A 14,151-nucleotide genomic window follows, 5' to 3' on the forward strand; every position below is an offset into this window, starting at 1 on the left:
CCCCTCAAATTCCATCGTTTTCACATACACTGAAATTAAATGTATTTAAAGTGTAAATCACAATTTCACCATTCACTGTGTTTTTCCTCTGTAGCAGTTTATTTTTATTGACACTACTTTCTTATGGAAAGGGAAAGGAAGGGGCAGTTCATTTTAAGATATCCATTGAGAAGAAAAATACTCTTTGACTACCTTCACTGCTGTCTCAAAGGTGGCATAAAAATGCTCCCCCGATCAATGTATGTGGGTGGGTGACGTGACGTAACGTTTTTGCTGTCCTCGGTGTCAAACATGTATAAATAAAAAATATATTTGTCAAAAACCTTCTGAATATTGTGCAGGACCTTAAGCTTTATGTGAACTTACTCAAGATTAAAACATTTAATTCCTCATTTCTTCAGAATCTTCAACCAAACATGGCAAAACTCATATGGTGTGACTGTCCTGACCTTGTTTCTCAAAGTGGGAACTTGAATAAAACTAAGAAAAAGAATTGCTAAAAATCATTTGAAAATGAATTTAGGCTAAAAAAAATGTCTATTTTGAGCCTATATCTTTTCAAAGTCAAAGCATAATGTTTTCAGTCATTTCTGATCAAAAACATTTTGTCCCCCAACCCAAAATCATTTGGTGTGACACTAGTTTGGAAAAATTAAACAGGCAATTATTTGGACACCTATTGGCTAGAGAGGTCCTTCTTCTGTAAGGCTATTCAGCACTCCCAGCACAACTGCAAGACAGGTGTCTGAGGTGAGTTATGATTTTAACATTTTCATGAAATGCCATCTTGTTGAAACGTTGACAAACTCACCATTCTGGATGTCTTTTGGTGTGACACCTTTTCTTTAAAAAAAGCTTAAGTTATTTGAAGTTTTGGTCATATTTCCATGTAGATCTAGGCTGCTTTGTTATAGCTAGCATGCTGTTAGCATGCTAATGTGTACATAGTAGCCTCAAGGTAAACCTAAATGGAGAAAACAGTAATATGGTGTGACACTTAATCATATGGTGTGACATGTCTGCTTGTCACACCATATGACTTGACTGTCACACCATATGATTTATACTGTATTTAACTACAGATATAACAACAAATAACAAAGTTCCATGTTTCTTTTGTACATTTAAACATTTGTTTTAAACATTTTTACATAAAATGTAATTTAGCTTCATTCAGTGATACTTCAAATTCATCAGACAGAGCAGAAACCCCTTCACAGAAACCTTAACATATTGTTTCAATCTAAACAATATTTTCTCTTTGTCTTAAACTATACATTCCATTTTCTTTTGTCAGCTGGAAAATGACAAGTGCTGAGAGAACGAGAAAGTACAGGGAGAAACTAAACAATGACCCAGCAAGGAGAGAGGAGCCAAAGGGGCGAGACTGCATTTTCTACGAAGAGCAGGAGGTTGTCTGTGGCATAGCAGAACCGCAACAAGGCAGCCGGTTTGCTACCCTCACCAAATACGACTGGCTGATGTACAATACAGTCTAAATGTATAATCTAATCTGATCTAATACTTTTGTACTTTCACTCACTGGACTGGACAGTGGACAGTGTTAAGGTAGGACCCGAGACAAAACTAGCGAAAATAGCTGATCTACAAGCTCTCAACACGTTGTGCTGCGAGAGCTTGTAGATCAGCTATTTTCGGAGTTGCGCAACCCAGCACTCTTTAGCTAGTGGAGATGTGGTGTAATGTCATGATTCCTAATTACATTTGTTCAACACAAAAAAATGCTGTGTTCAAGTTCAGGAGACTTCGGAAAAAAGCAATTTACCTGAATGCTGAGTTCTGTTTCCACTAATTGGTGTTAATAAAATGTTGCCTTCAATGCCTTGGCTCCAAGTGTGGCTATGCGCCTTATTGTCCCTTTAGGATCCTTCTGCCGTGGGCCGGCAGAAGACTTAGGTGTGCGTAGCATTCCTGTGCACATCCTCATCATCCATCTACTACTACAATTCTTTCTTATCCCATGTTAAAGCCCTACAATAATATCCTGTTCAGAAATATTAAGGCCATGTTATCCTGGGTAATTGTTTAATCAATCAGTAAAGTTCAGTACTCACTAATAGGTAGGTTAAAACACAGTTTGCTTTGACACATGAAGATATGATCATACGGTGTGACACTAAATCATTTGGTGTGACATTCCAAATAGTGAGAAATCATACCTTTATTAATGATTAAACCAAAAAAATGTTTATGGATTACATAGAGAATATTATCAGGAAGAGTCACAAATATTTGTGTAATTTTAGAGAAAGTTTTGACAGAATACATTTAAAATATGTTGTAAGATCATGAACATGGGCCTCACACAGAGTGTCGATTATGAAAAAAATATACAGATATAATTAATTTTCAAAAAACTATAGTGGATCACTGGTTAGTTATGATAAAGGACTTTGATAAAGTGAGTAACTTAAGAAAGATGTACTCCATTTTCATTTTATGAACAATTATTTTCATGTCACACCATATGACGATTTTAGGCACAAGTACAACAAACTGCTGAATAAAGTCTGATTCCAATAAAATATCTAAAAACAAAATGTATTTCCATAAGGTTGAGAGTGAGTAGAACAAAAGTAAATAACTTTTATGCCTGCAATTTAAAGTTTTTTTAAAAACACATTTTTTGGGGCGTCACGTCACTGACCCATGTACCTTTTATACAGAACAGTGGGGCGAAATGATGGGGCGACATGCGCACCTTGAATAGGCTGTGTACAAGGTGCTTAGCCAACTTAACTCTTATACTGCTTTGGACGTTCCTGTTCGCCCCAATTCCCAAGAGACCTCCGCGCCAATACGGCGCTCGTTCGCGTTCGTTCGTTCGTTCGCTTACCTTGTTGAAGCTGATGAGGGGTCGCTCCGCCGTGTACTGTAAACACATTTTCCGCGGTGATGGTGTAAAAAATCCATTATGCGTTAACATCAACGGAGACCAATTCACTTTCTTGTTGATTTCTCTGGCTGTGAGGCTCTGTGGCCAGTGACTGGTCTGAATGCACGTAACAGGCAAATCACATTCATTCTCAGCATGACGCCGCCCTCTGCTGCCTGGCAGACCAAAGTGCACTATTGCACAATAAAAAAATAAAAAAATAATAATAAATAAATAAATGTCTGTCTATCTACTATAACGTCGCAAAGGTAAGCAGCTTTTTGATGGCACCAGACCCAATAAATAAATAAATAATCTGGCAGTAGGAGAGTTAATGACTTACTGTACAAACCCTTTCTCACACAGAAGTGAAACAATGGTTATTATAGAGAAACATCTACATGTTGACTGGTTTTGTCTTCATCACGTGGGGAGTTTTAAAGGGTGCTAATTGATATTTTATCACATGACCCTTTCAAACGGTTTTGAACGGACCTTGGCTTGTATGTTGTACAGTATCTGATCATCTCAAGCTACACTGTTGACAGGCTCGCTGAAGGCTCTCTCTCTCTCTCTCTCTCTCTCTCTCTCTCTCTCTCTCTCTCTCTCTCTCTCTCTCTCTCTCTCTCTCTCTCTCTCTCAATTCAATTCAATTCAATTCAAAGGGCTTTATTGACATGAGAAAACATACGTTTACATTGCCAAAGCAGAAGTGTACACAATACAATACAATCAGAACAAAATATGTACAGGTGAAAACAGTTTTCATGCATCACGGTAACGTGCAGGCAGAGCAGGGATATATACTAAATCAATAAGCCACAAGAGGCGAGTGGTTACCGGGGGAGTATACACCGGCTGAGAGGCGTTGGGAAACACAAGGCGTCAGCCGAGTGTTTCCGACCCTCTCAGCCGGTGTATACTACCCTGGTAACCACAAGCCTCGCGTGGCTTATTGCTTTTCTAAAACAGTCACAATATTGCAACATGAAAATTGCATTGCATTATTTAAAGAAAAAAGTACACTTCTCCGCCACCAGGAAGAGACATTTCCTTGCGTTTACCATGCAGCCACATCCAGGAGCAGAACTTACGGAAGCCAGTGTGTGTTTACAAAGTCACGTCATTCTTTTTGCAAAAAAATAGGGAAACAACACTTGTGTTAGATAAGTCTCATGTTAAGAAGTTAAGAACCACATTCGATCCATACACATGTTTATTTTCATCCAGATTTAGCTGCTATATGTGGGTGAACATCACATCAAAAACGCTAGCATAGCAACCTAAGCTAAACAGCCGAGTGGTGCCTGGAGAATAGAGGGCGCTTGTTGCTTTTACAAGCCCTGCCCGGAGCCATTCAGTCACTGTCCTATGCATGCGGGCGGTGCTTAGAAGCACCCGCACGGCAGGATTTGAGAGGAAATCAAACGCTCGCTTCTCTAGTTCAGCCTCACGGCACAGTGGAAAGAAATAACGCACCTGGCTTTGATATAAACTGATTCAAGGTGTGGGTTATAGTCTCAGGTATACCATGGCAACCAGCCAATCAGAATCAAGGAATGGAACTAGCCGTTTTAGAAAATGTTTTTTAAGGTGGTTGGGTTCCATTTGATATCCTTCTCTTATCACAGCAGCTCACGAATCTTGCTCTCTCTCTCTCTCTCTCTCTCTCTGCCTGTCTGCCTCTCTCTCTCTCTCTCTCTCTGCCTGCATGCCTCTCTCTCTCTCTCTCTCTCTCTCTCTCTCTCTCTCTCTCTCTCTCTCTCTCTCCCCCCCCCCCCACCCATGCATGCACCCACTGACCTCTAACCTTGTACCCATGCCTCCCCTGTGAACAAGTAAGGGGGGGGGGGCTTGATCAAGCACTAATCTGTTTTCCTTTAATCCACTTGTTTCATACCAGAGATTATAAACGTAGTTTCTAATCCAGCATGTTAGCCGACACACAGAGGAGACAGAATAAGGGAAGAGACAGGTTTTTCATTTTTGCAAGTGCCAAAAGGGCACAAAAGCGTGTTTTTTTCCCCCCACAGAGAACGCCTGCTGCTGAAATCAATCATTTTACATGGTCTGACACAGGGTTACCTGAGGCTAGAGTCAAATCCTCTCATTCACCTGCTAAGCTGTTGTAAGATGTTCCTGTGGGACTAATCCTCCTCCTACCCCGTATTCTCTCTCTCCAGACTCATACAAGGCTATGCTAGACCACACCAAAACACTTTCCAATTGAGTGAGGTGCATCACATCTTTTTTTCCCCCTTGCCTACTTGCTTTCTTTCTGTCCATGTCTTTGCTCTGTTCCTTCTTTTATTCCTTTCCTGGCGTCCTCTTTCGTTTCCTTGCTTCATTCCTGCCACCGTACAGTATATGCACTCATTTTGTGCTGGAGAACATCGGTGAAAGAAATGCGTGGCAAGTTTGTACATTTTCAACACAAGACAATTCCAAGTGCTTTGCACAATACATTAAGCATTAAGACAGCAAGATAAACACATTATGAAAGCATGCTTGAGTAGCCTATAATAAAAAAAATGAATACAACAGTTTAAAAAAGATATTGAATGGATGCTTTCATTTGTTTCAATTGGTACACGGTGCACACTTCATGTTCCTCTCCCTGGTCAGCCGGGGCGCCTGATGGAGGAGAAAGGTTGGAATAACGTGTTCCTTCCACGCGCTATACGTCCTACCGGGGAAACTCTCCCCTTTCAGGTGATAAGAAGCGGCATGCTCACTCCTCATGCATTGAAGGGAAGCATGAGCTCAGTTCGGGGCTCTCCCCAGGTTGGCAGAGGGAGAGTAACGCCCAGGATCACAGCTTAGGCAATTGACACTATTGTATGTTCTCTCTTGAGCACTTGCCTCGCTGTCAATGGTGGAAAAAGTACTTGGATCAATAATGCAATGTCGAAAATTCTCTGTTACAAGTAAAAGTCCAGAATTCAAAATTGACTTGAGTAAAAGAGCAAAAGTATATGAAAATGTACTTAATTACCAAAAGTAAAAGTACTAAACTGTTTGAAAATAGCAGATCTACAAGCTCACAACGCGTCACGATCTTGTAGATCGGCTATTTTCAAATAGCCAAGGTATAACATAATGGATGTATGTTTTATAATTAATAATTTATATCTGCAAAGTAACTAGTAACTAAAGTTTTCAAATAATTGTAGTGGAGTAAAAGTACAACATTTGCGTCTGAGATGTAGCGGAGTAGAAGTAAAAGTATAGACAATTGGAAATACTGCATTAAAGTAAAAGTACCCCAGTAAAGTAAAAGCTAGAGAGAACTGGGCCCTCCTCGGTGCAATTCAATTGTCTTCGATGAGCTTTGGTGTATTTCAGACGTGGTTTTGGTTTAATCTCCCCATGGATCCCAACCAAATCAGATTATCAGCTGCTACAAGCTACATGTTGCATTGGAATGCATTCATGGGGGACATTTGGCCACCTAGATTAAACTGTTGCCCTGTTTGACCGCCAAGCTCATTTTAAATCAGCGCAGTACTGTAGGTATAGCTGAACCGGAGAGAACCTATTGTTGATTCCGAACAAAATAGGTTGTGCTTTACTTGAAATGTATATGCTTAATCCCTTATGTAGCTGACTAGGCCAAATCCAGGTCACATGCATCACACAAGTGTGCGTACCATACCATTACAGTACAATAGGCGTGTGCTAGTTGGTGTCATTGAGTCTGGTGGAGGGCACAACTTCGAATGGTGTTTACAAACCACAGCCAACAGAAAATGTGACATGGATAAAACGTAATGAGGTGTGAAGTTAAATCTGCTGTTTTTCAATCCAATGTGGGATGTTGCAGCCTGGCAAAGCTGCAAACGTTTCTGAGTTTGTGCATTATGTACTGTATGAATTCTGTGCTTAAACATACATGTTATCTCTGATTGCTTAACATGGCATAAAGTAACAGCTGCTGATGACAGAGGCATGAATGATCGAAAACATTGTGAATGAGCATACAGTACTAGATTTAAGGCAATAATTCATGCAGGCCTACAGTGTATGTGCAATTGTCCATACAGTATGGGACGCATGTATACAAACTTAAACACACACACACACACACAGGGCCAGATGGTGTAATCCTCGTTTTTTGCCCCCGCTGTGGTATAAAAGAAAATCTCTCTTGTGTTGTTGGGATTACGTTGTTCTCCAATCATATTTGTACCCACTCTCCAGTGGTGATGGGAGGTGAATGACAGGCGATTTGCAGGGTGATAGAGGAGGCAGCCGGGCAATAGAGTAGAGTGGCGAGTACAACATAATAGGTTGTCAGCAACGCATCCCTGCTCTACTCATCTGGTCACCACTCACTGTGCCGGTCACTGCCCTTCACTGACCAGGTAAGAGAAATGGAAAGAACAGGGAAACTGTAGTAGGAGTGATATTACCAACTTTAAGGGGGGACGTTTCAGATTAACAACTATAGATGGGTAAACACATGGCAGTGTTAAAATTTGACTTTGTTTTAGTCATAGTCTTTTAAATTTAGTTTTAGTCATATTTGAAACGTTTTGGTTATAGTCTGGGTGATTTTACACTCGCAACCAAGCACAACCAAACATAAAATGACTTATAATACCCTAATATTTTAGTCAATATATTTATTCTTAGTCATCAAAATGAACATTGCATGGGCATGGCAGGCCTTACCATGACGTAAGTAACACAGCTGCAGTTAATAAGGGTAATAATGGGTGTGTTAGATTTTGTTGTGTCAGTAGGCCTACTCTCTATGCTTGCACACGCATGGCTCTGAACGCACCTAAATCTAACACACGTTTTATCGGCTGCAGCTGCATTGCATAGTAGCATCCCATGTATTTAATCCGCTGTGTTATTTAAAATTCTTAATTGGAAAACAAAAACATCAGCCTAGGGTATTCAGGGTTGCTTAAAAATAGCCAGTAGAGTGAATCCCCATGTTAAAATAGCAATTAGGCCTACATTGCATTTGTAATTACTACTTATATTCTTTTCTTTAAAGTCTTTCTTTTTTAATGCACCTCATTGTCCTACCAGGGCTGTAGAAATGGACCATTCTCAAGCTCAGTGTTAACAACGTCATACAATGGTGTTGCGAAGAAAATATTGAAAATAGACCCTTTGTGAGCATATACATCAGCTTTATTTGCTATTATGGAAGATTTATGAAAATGTTTGATTTTGATATGCTTAAAATATGGACGCTAGGTTGAAAGCGGTTAGACTAACACTCGGGATGGATTTTGCTGTCTACTACAGTGAGTGTCATCAGGTTTTGTATTATTTGTTTTATTTGAACTTTACACCTGTCTACACGGGAACCATGCAAGACAGGAATTATGCAAGTTGATATTGCATGCCCATCTCGGCTCTACAATACCTGTTGTACCCATTGCCAAAATACCCGCTGTACTCGTTCGCCCTACCTTTTATGCCTATAGGCCTATATGGAGATCGCTGTATCTGACTGTCCTTGTATCAGATTTGTTTACTTGTGTTTCATAGTAGTGTGAAATCAGATATCCTTCCTGCGTAGTACATTTCAATAGGCACCTGTGCTGCTTTTCACTATACTCCCCAAAACTGTATTTTCTCTGCAGAAATTATGGGGTGAAGCTCTGTGAGCTGATGTCAGTTGAGAGAGATCTTAAAAGCATGGATAATGCTGCATGACATTAGGTCATTTGGTGGCTGTTCTAACCCTATCAAGGTCCTATTAGTGGCTTCCTGTTTTGCAGAGTTCACAGAGTAAATGCAGTGTGTCTCATGACTTTGCGATTCTGTTATTAGAGAAATAAATGGTCATGGGGGTATGTGGCTAGTGTGTATTTGTTTCTTTTTGAGGATGTCAAACAAAACCATTGTGACCCACATGGCCACTTCTGTGTATAAATCTTTGAACAAATCAATCAAATCATATTAGCTCACAACCATACTGTACATGCACATACTGTACACTACACAGACTGTACACACAACAACACACACAAAGCTAACAGAAAAGACAGTGTGTTGGTGTGTTACAATATAAATACACATGATGTCAAACTGAAGCACACAGGAGTTTAATCCTCCTAACCAAATGTCTTTAAGCAAACGTCTTTGTGAGTGTGTGTGGTAGTGTGCACGTGAGGGTGCGTCTGTGTCTGTCTGATGTTGCAGTTGATGGTTGAAATCCCCGGTGCCTGAACAACATTCAGGTCATAATATATTAACGCCTGCAGGTGTGAAAATCACATCATATGGAGTCTAATTTCATGCTTACTTAGCTGTTTAAACACTGTTATGGAAGATTAGTGTGAGTAGCATGCAGGCGTGTGTGTGTGTGTGTGTGTGTGTGTGTGTGTGTGTGTGTGTGTGTGTGTGTGTGTGTGTGTGTGTGTGTGTGTGTGTGTGTGTGTGTGTGTGTGTGTGTGTGTGTGTGTGTGTGTGTGTGTGTGTGTGTGTGTGTGTGTGTGTGTGTGTGTGTGTGTGTGTGTGCGCGTGCGCGTGCGTGCGTGCGAGAGAACAATATAAGCACTGATGAGCATTTCATAAAGAGAGAGAATGTGCATGCATGAGTGTCTAATTATGCCTGTCTGTGGTTATCAAAGTTGTGATTTAGCACCTGCTAAATATAAGAGCAAAGCACTATACTGTATGCTGACATAACAGTGCTATGACATGACATAACATAACAGTGTAACACAAAAGTTTTGTGTTGTATCCATGCAGACAATCCTTTGACAGCCTTTCTTTTCTCCCTCCATGTCTGTCTTCAGGTCAATGTTTTCAGTGTTATGTGGACGTGGTCCCGGTGAAGAACGAGGATGGCGTCGTGATCATGTTCATCCTCAACTTTGATGTCATGACAGACGACCAACTGAGTGACCCCAACCAGGAGCTCAACCATCGCCTGCCGGGCTGGCTCGTCACTGGTACCCACTGTCTTATTGGCTAGCTACGTAATTAAAGGAGCTATAGTCAACTTTTTCATTGTAGGGCCGACACTTTGTTTACATCCTAGTCTATAGACGTAAGCAATTTACCCCGAGTGAGAGGACATTATGCTCTGATAATGTCCTGTGTGAGGGGGTGATCGGACGAGGCGAAGCCGAGTCCGATAACACCCTCACACAGGACATTATCAGAGCATAATGTCCGACCCCGAGTGGTAAATAGCTTTTCTACCACTTTTTTCCGTATACATGAAAGAAAACACATAGTTGTAACTTGCAAGGATATTAAGTTACAATCATTATTGCCTATAAAACTTCCGCGACGACAGCAAATAGTTCCACAAACAACATCTTCTACTCACCACCAGATGACGCCAACTCCATGCAGAGAAAGATGTCTAGCATACAGCTAAGCTAACGTCAGTTAGAAGGACCGTTCCGGCCGTAAATAGAGGCTGTTCGCTTCCAGAAAGGCATAGGTTCAGAGAAAAGGGGCTTTAAAGTTGGCGGATTGCATTGGATCCAAATAAATCGGCGACGTCGTACGCACGTTAGTAAACATAGGACCGCTACGACCGTCATATGTTGGTTGGGGGAAAGGTGTTCCGACTACCTCCTGAAGTCCCCGGATGTACACTGAGGCGCATTGATCTCGTCCTCACACAACTGCGGCGGTTGTTCTGCCATAACCTCCGGAATTTAGCCAATCAGAATCCAGTATTTGAACATGTGACTAGAAAAAGTGGTAGAATAGGATGTAAACAAAGTGTCGGTCTGATAATGGCCAAAATGATAATTTTATCATTATTTTACACTTTTTGTGGTCATTTTTGAATAGAAACACATATATGAAGCTTATTTTTTTATAATATATTTTCGAAACATTATTTTTATTTTAGCATCCGTTTTTCAAGAAAAAGTTGACTATAGCTCCTTTAACTACAGTAGCTGAATGACTGACTGACTGACTGTTATAGTTAGCTAAATCACTAACTCACTCATTCACTACACTATAGGTTACAATGAAAATAAAGCGTTGTTGTCCTGTTTTAATATTTTGAGACATCCACCTTAATCATAATCCAAAATTAGCTCCCTCATCTTAGTTGAGCACCTTTTCTTTCTTTCCCTGAATAATCTAGTCCACTGTTTCCCAAACAGTGGGTCAGGACCCATTAGTGCAGTCACAGAATTCTTTTATGGTCACGACTTGAGTAAAAATTCCATTTTCTTTTTCAACATTTAATTGTTAAAGATTTATTTATATTTTTATGATTTTATACATTTTAAAACAAACAAACACATCTAAGAAATATCATTAAAAAATAAGAATTAGTGAAAATATGCAATCTACAAGCTCGCCATGCGGTACGAAGTGCTGTGTTGTGTGCTTGTAGATCTGCTATTTTCACTAGTTTGGGTCCCGGGCAAACGTCTAATTTCTCTTCTTGGTCTAGAGCTAAAAGGTTTGGGAACCACTGCGTCTAGTCTACTCTATACTATATACTTTAACTCTCCCACACTGGATAGATCTACTTTCAAATTGTTGGACAGCACTGACTTGCGCTGATGGAGCCCCCTTCCTTTCCTCCCTCTGTCTCAGGTCGACCCAGAGGCTTCAAGCTTCGTCTGCCCATGCTGCGCTCCCTGTCCAACAGCAAGGGCTCTCTGGACGACCCTGAGGTGGGCCGCATCCCCACCGCTACGCCCCTGCCGCTGCATCAGGACCGACGCCCCAGCCACGAGTCCCTGCCCCTGGGGGAGTTCATACCCCTTGGCCTTCACCCTGCACCACCAGGAAACCAGGAGCAATTAAACGAAAACAGGTAAGGTATACTGTTACTGTTTTTATTGCCTATCTTACAGACCTTTAACTGGCATTACAATACATTCATGATTCTTAAACCCTAACCCTAACCCTAACCCTAACCCTTTAATCTGGGATATTTCTTCTTTAATGATTATTGTATCCACTTTATTGACCTGACGAAGATCCATTATGGATCTAAATGATGGCTTGTTGATTAAATGAAGAAGTCTGAACCATAGTTCAGTGTGTGAATTCTATCCTTTAATTTAAAGTAAACTATGTTATTCTCTTAACCCAGCACCCAAAGTCGATGTGTGTACAGTTACCCGTCGTCATATTGTATCCACTTGGACCATGCAGTCAGAGGCTTTTCCAAGGCATGCAGGGTTTCGAGAAGAGCCACAGCAATCAACGACTCCCTTTTCCTGGTTTCATTGGGTGCATTAGGTCAGCTCTGCAGAGTTGGCCAGAGGATCAGGAGGACCAACACACCCTGCTGGGCTCGGGGCCCCATCCGCCTGTAGGTCCTCTCACCCAGTCGTCGCCCTGTGTGGCCCCCCATCGCCACAGCCTCAACCCGGACGGCTCGGCCTCCAACTGCTCCTTGTCGCGGGAGAGCATCCACAGCATGCGGCGCGCATCGTCCGTCGACGAGATCGAGGCCATGAGGCCTGACTGGGACCGCATTAAGGCCCGCAGGTTTAGCATCAGGCCGTCGAGCAGCAGCACAGGTATCACACACATGCTACTGTACATTTTTCACAGTCAGACAGACAGGCCAACAGATAATTCTAAATGCTGGAAATTCAACTAATGTGAAAAAAAAAACATCTAAATCCGCCAACCCGTCATTTCCAACACTCAATGCTATGAGGAGTGGAAGTAGGCTACCTTGTGCTGCTTGACTGCATCCCTCGACAAAATACTGGGACACACTCAATATACATGGACATTGCAAATGTAGCTTCTTTGCAAATGTTGCTGATTTTGAATGCTATATGTTTACAATGTACATTTACTGTATAGGCCAGTTGAATACTGTATGTCGCACTAGCAACTTCTTCTATTTGTGATATAATTTCTCTGCATTCTGCTACAGTATATCGACACCTTTTCAGGACTTTTCTCATTTTAAGTCATTTCCATATAAAAAAGCAATTGATATTGTTAGATATTCTGTATGTAAATATCTGAAAGTTGTCCCTATCTGTTGCCCTAAAACTCTATTATACACAGCATTCATACGGGATGAACATCCCCTGTGTTTCTGAGGGCACCATGAGCTGTCCGCCAGTTTCTTTTCTCCCTGACTTTCTGTATGTTTGTCTGCTTTATCTCCAGGTGCGATGAACAACAAGTCCAACATCCTCAACTCCACATCAGACTCAGACCTCATGCGTTACCGCACCATCTCCAAGATCCCACAGATCACACTCAACTTTGTGGACTTCAAAGCGGATCCGCTCCTCGCCCTGCCCACCGGGGAGATGGACATAATCGCCCCCTGCAAACTCATTGACCGAACGCACAACGTCACTGAGAAAGTCACACAGGTAAGAGGACCTACCAGTGTGTGTTACGGTATCGCATGAGCAAGTCTAGACGAGAGTACTTGAGTATGTTTGTGCACACGTTGGTTTGGTGCAGAGTTATCTCTCTCGTTGTTGTGGCACGTGTATACTGTTGGCAACATCTTGGTTGGTATAAAGCCTAATCTTAATCTATTCTGGCTCGCTGATATTCAGCGAGTGACACGGTTGTGCGATGAAGTAGAAAATTATTAATTGAATTGCTGTTCAGTGTTCCATAGTGAATGTAGTTAAAAGATTGAACGTCTCAGTCTAGTGGATGGCCAGTGTTTGTGGCTTGGCAAAGCATTTTTGTGTTTCTGTGTTGATTGGCATAGCAGCGGTTTTGAACTGGAACGCTGCTGTGCCAATCAAACGAAACCTGGGACTCCAGTTATGGCCAGAGCCCAGAGTCGTCTAATCAGAGAGTTCTGCCACTGCGGGGTCAGAAACAGTGCTGGTCACGTGGTTCATTGTCACTTTACACCTCATAGACTTCAATGCATTCTGTAAACTTCCGGTTCGCGGTTTGTCACTATACGCCAATAGATGTGTGCGTGGAAGACCTGGCCCCATGAAGTGAACGGGAGTGACGCCACTCTCTCTATACAACACTCTGCCAGAGCCAATCGTAGTCCATTTGCTCACGTGTGCATGCAAGTGGGTGCATCTTTGTGCCTGCGCTTTTCCATATTGGTGTGTGTGTGTGTGTGTGTGTGCAGGCATGCAAACGTGTAGCTTTTCGGCGAAAATCGCCGTTTTGAATCCAAATTGGTCATTTGTGTGAATCGTGCAGATTCGTTAAAAAATTGTTTAGGGGGGTGGGGGGGTGTCGTGTCGTCAGAGCAGCAGTGAGAAGAGGAGCGTTTATTTCTTATTCTCGGCGCCATCCGTTTTGTCAGTACAATGGTGTTGAAGGTGGATGGGGAAGTG

At 41.7% G+C, this 14,151-nt stretch overlaps 1 protein-coding gene across 1 annotated transcript in view; it reads left to right on the forward strand.

Moving 5' to 3' along the window:
• kcnh2b (potassium voltage-gated channel, subfamily H (eag-related), member 2b) overlaps window positions 1-14,151 on the forward strand; it is a gene marked incomplete at both ends in the record, with an annotated part of 439,516 nt that overhangs the window by 248,880 nt on the left and 176,485 nt on the right. The window contains 4 exons of the mRNA XM_080751803.1: window positions 9,664-9,819; window positions 11,444-11,666; window positions 12,098-12,381; window positions 12,992-13,203. Of these exons, the coding sequence (XP_080607929.1) occupies window positions 9,664-9,819; window positions 11,444-11,666; window positions 12,098-12,381; window positions 12,992-13,203 (875 nt within the window). The remainder of the gene's footprint in view (window positions 1-9,663; window positions 9,820-11,443; window positions 11,667-12,097; window positions 12,382-12,991; window positions 13,204-14,151) is intronic.

Source organism: Nannobrachium achirus (assembly GCF_963921795.1).
Source record: "Nannobrachium achirus genome assembly, chromosome: 21".
NCBI classification, from domain to species: domain Eukaryota; kingdom Metazoa; phylum Chordata; class Actinopteri; order Myctophiformes; family Myctophidae; genus Nannobrachium; species Nannobrachium achirus.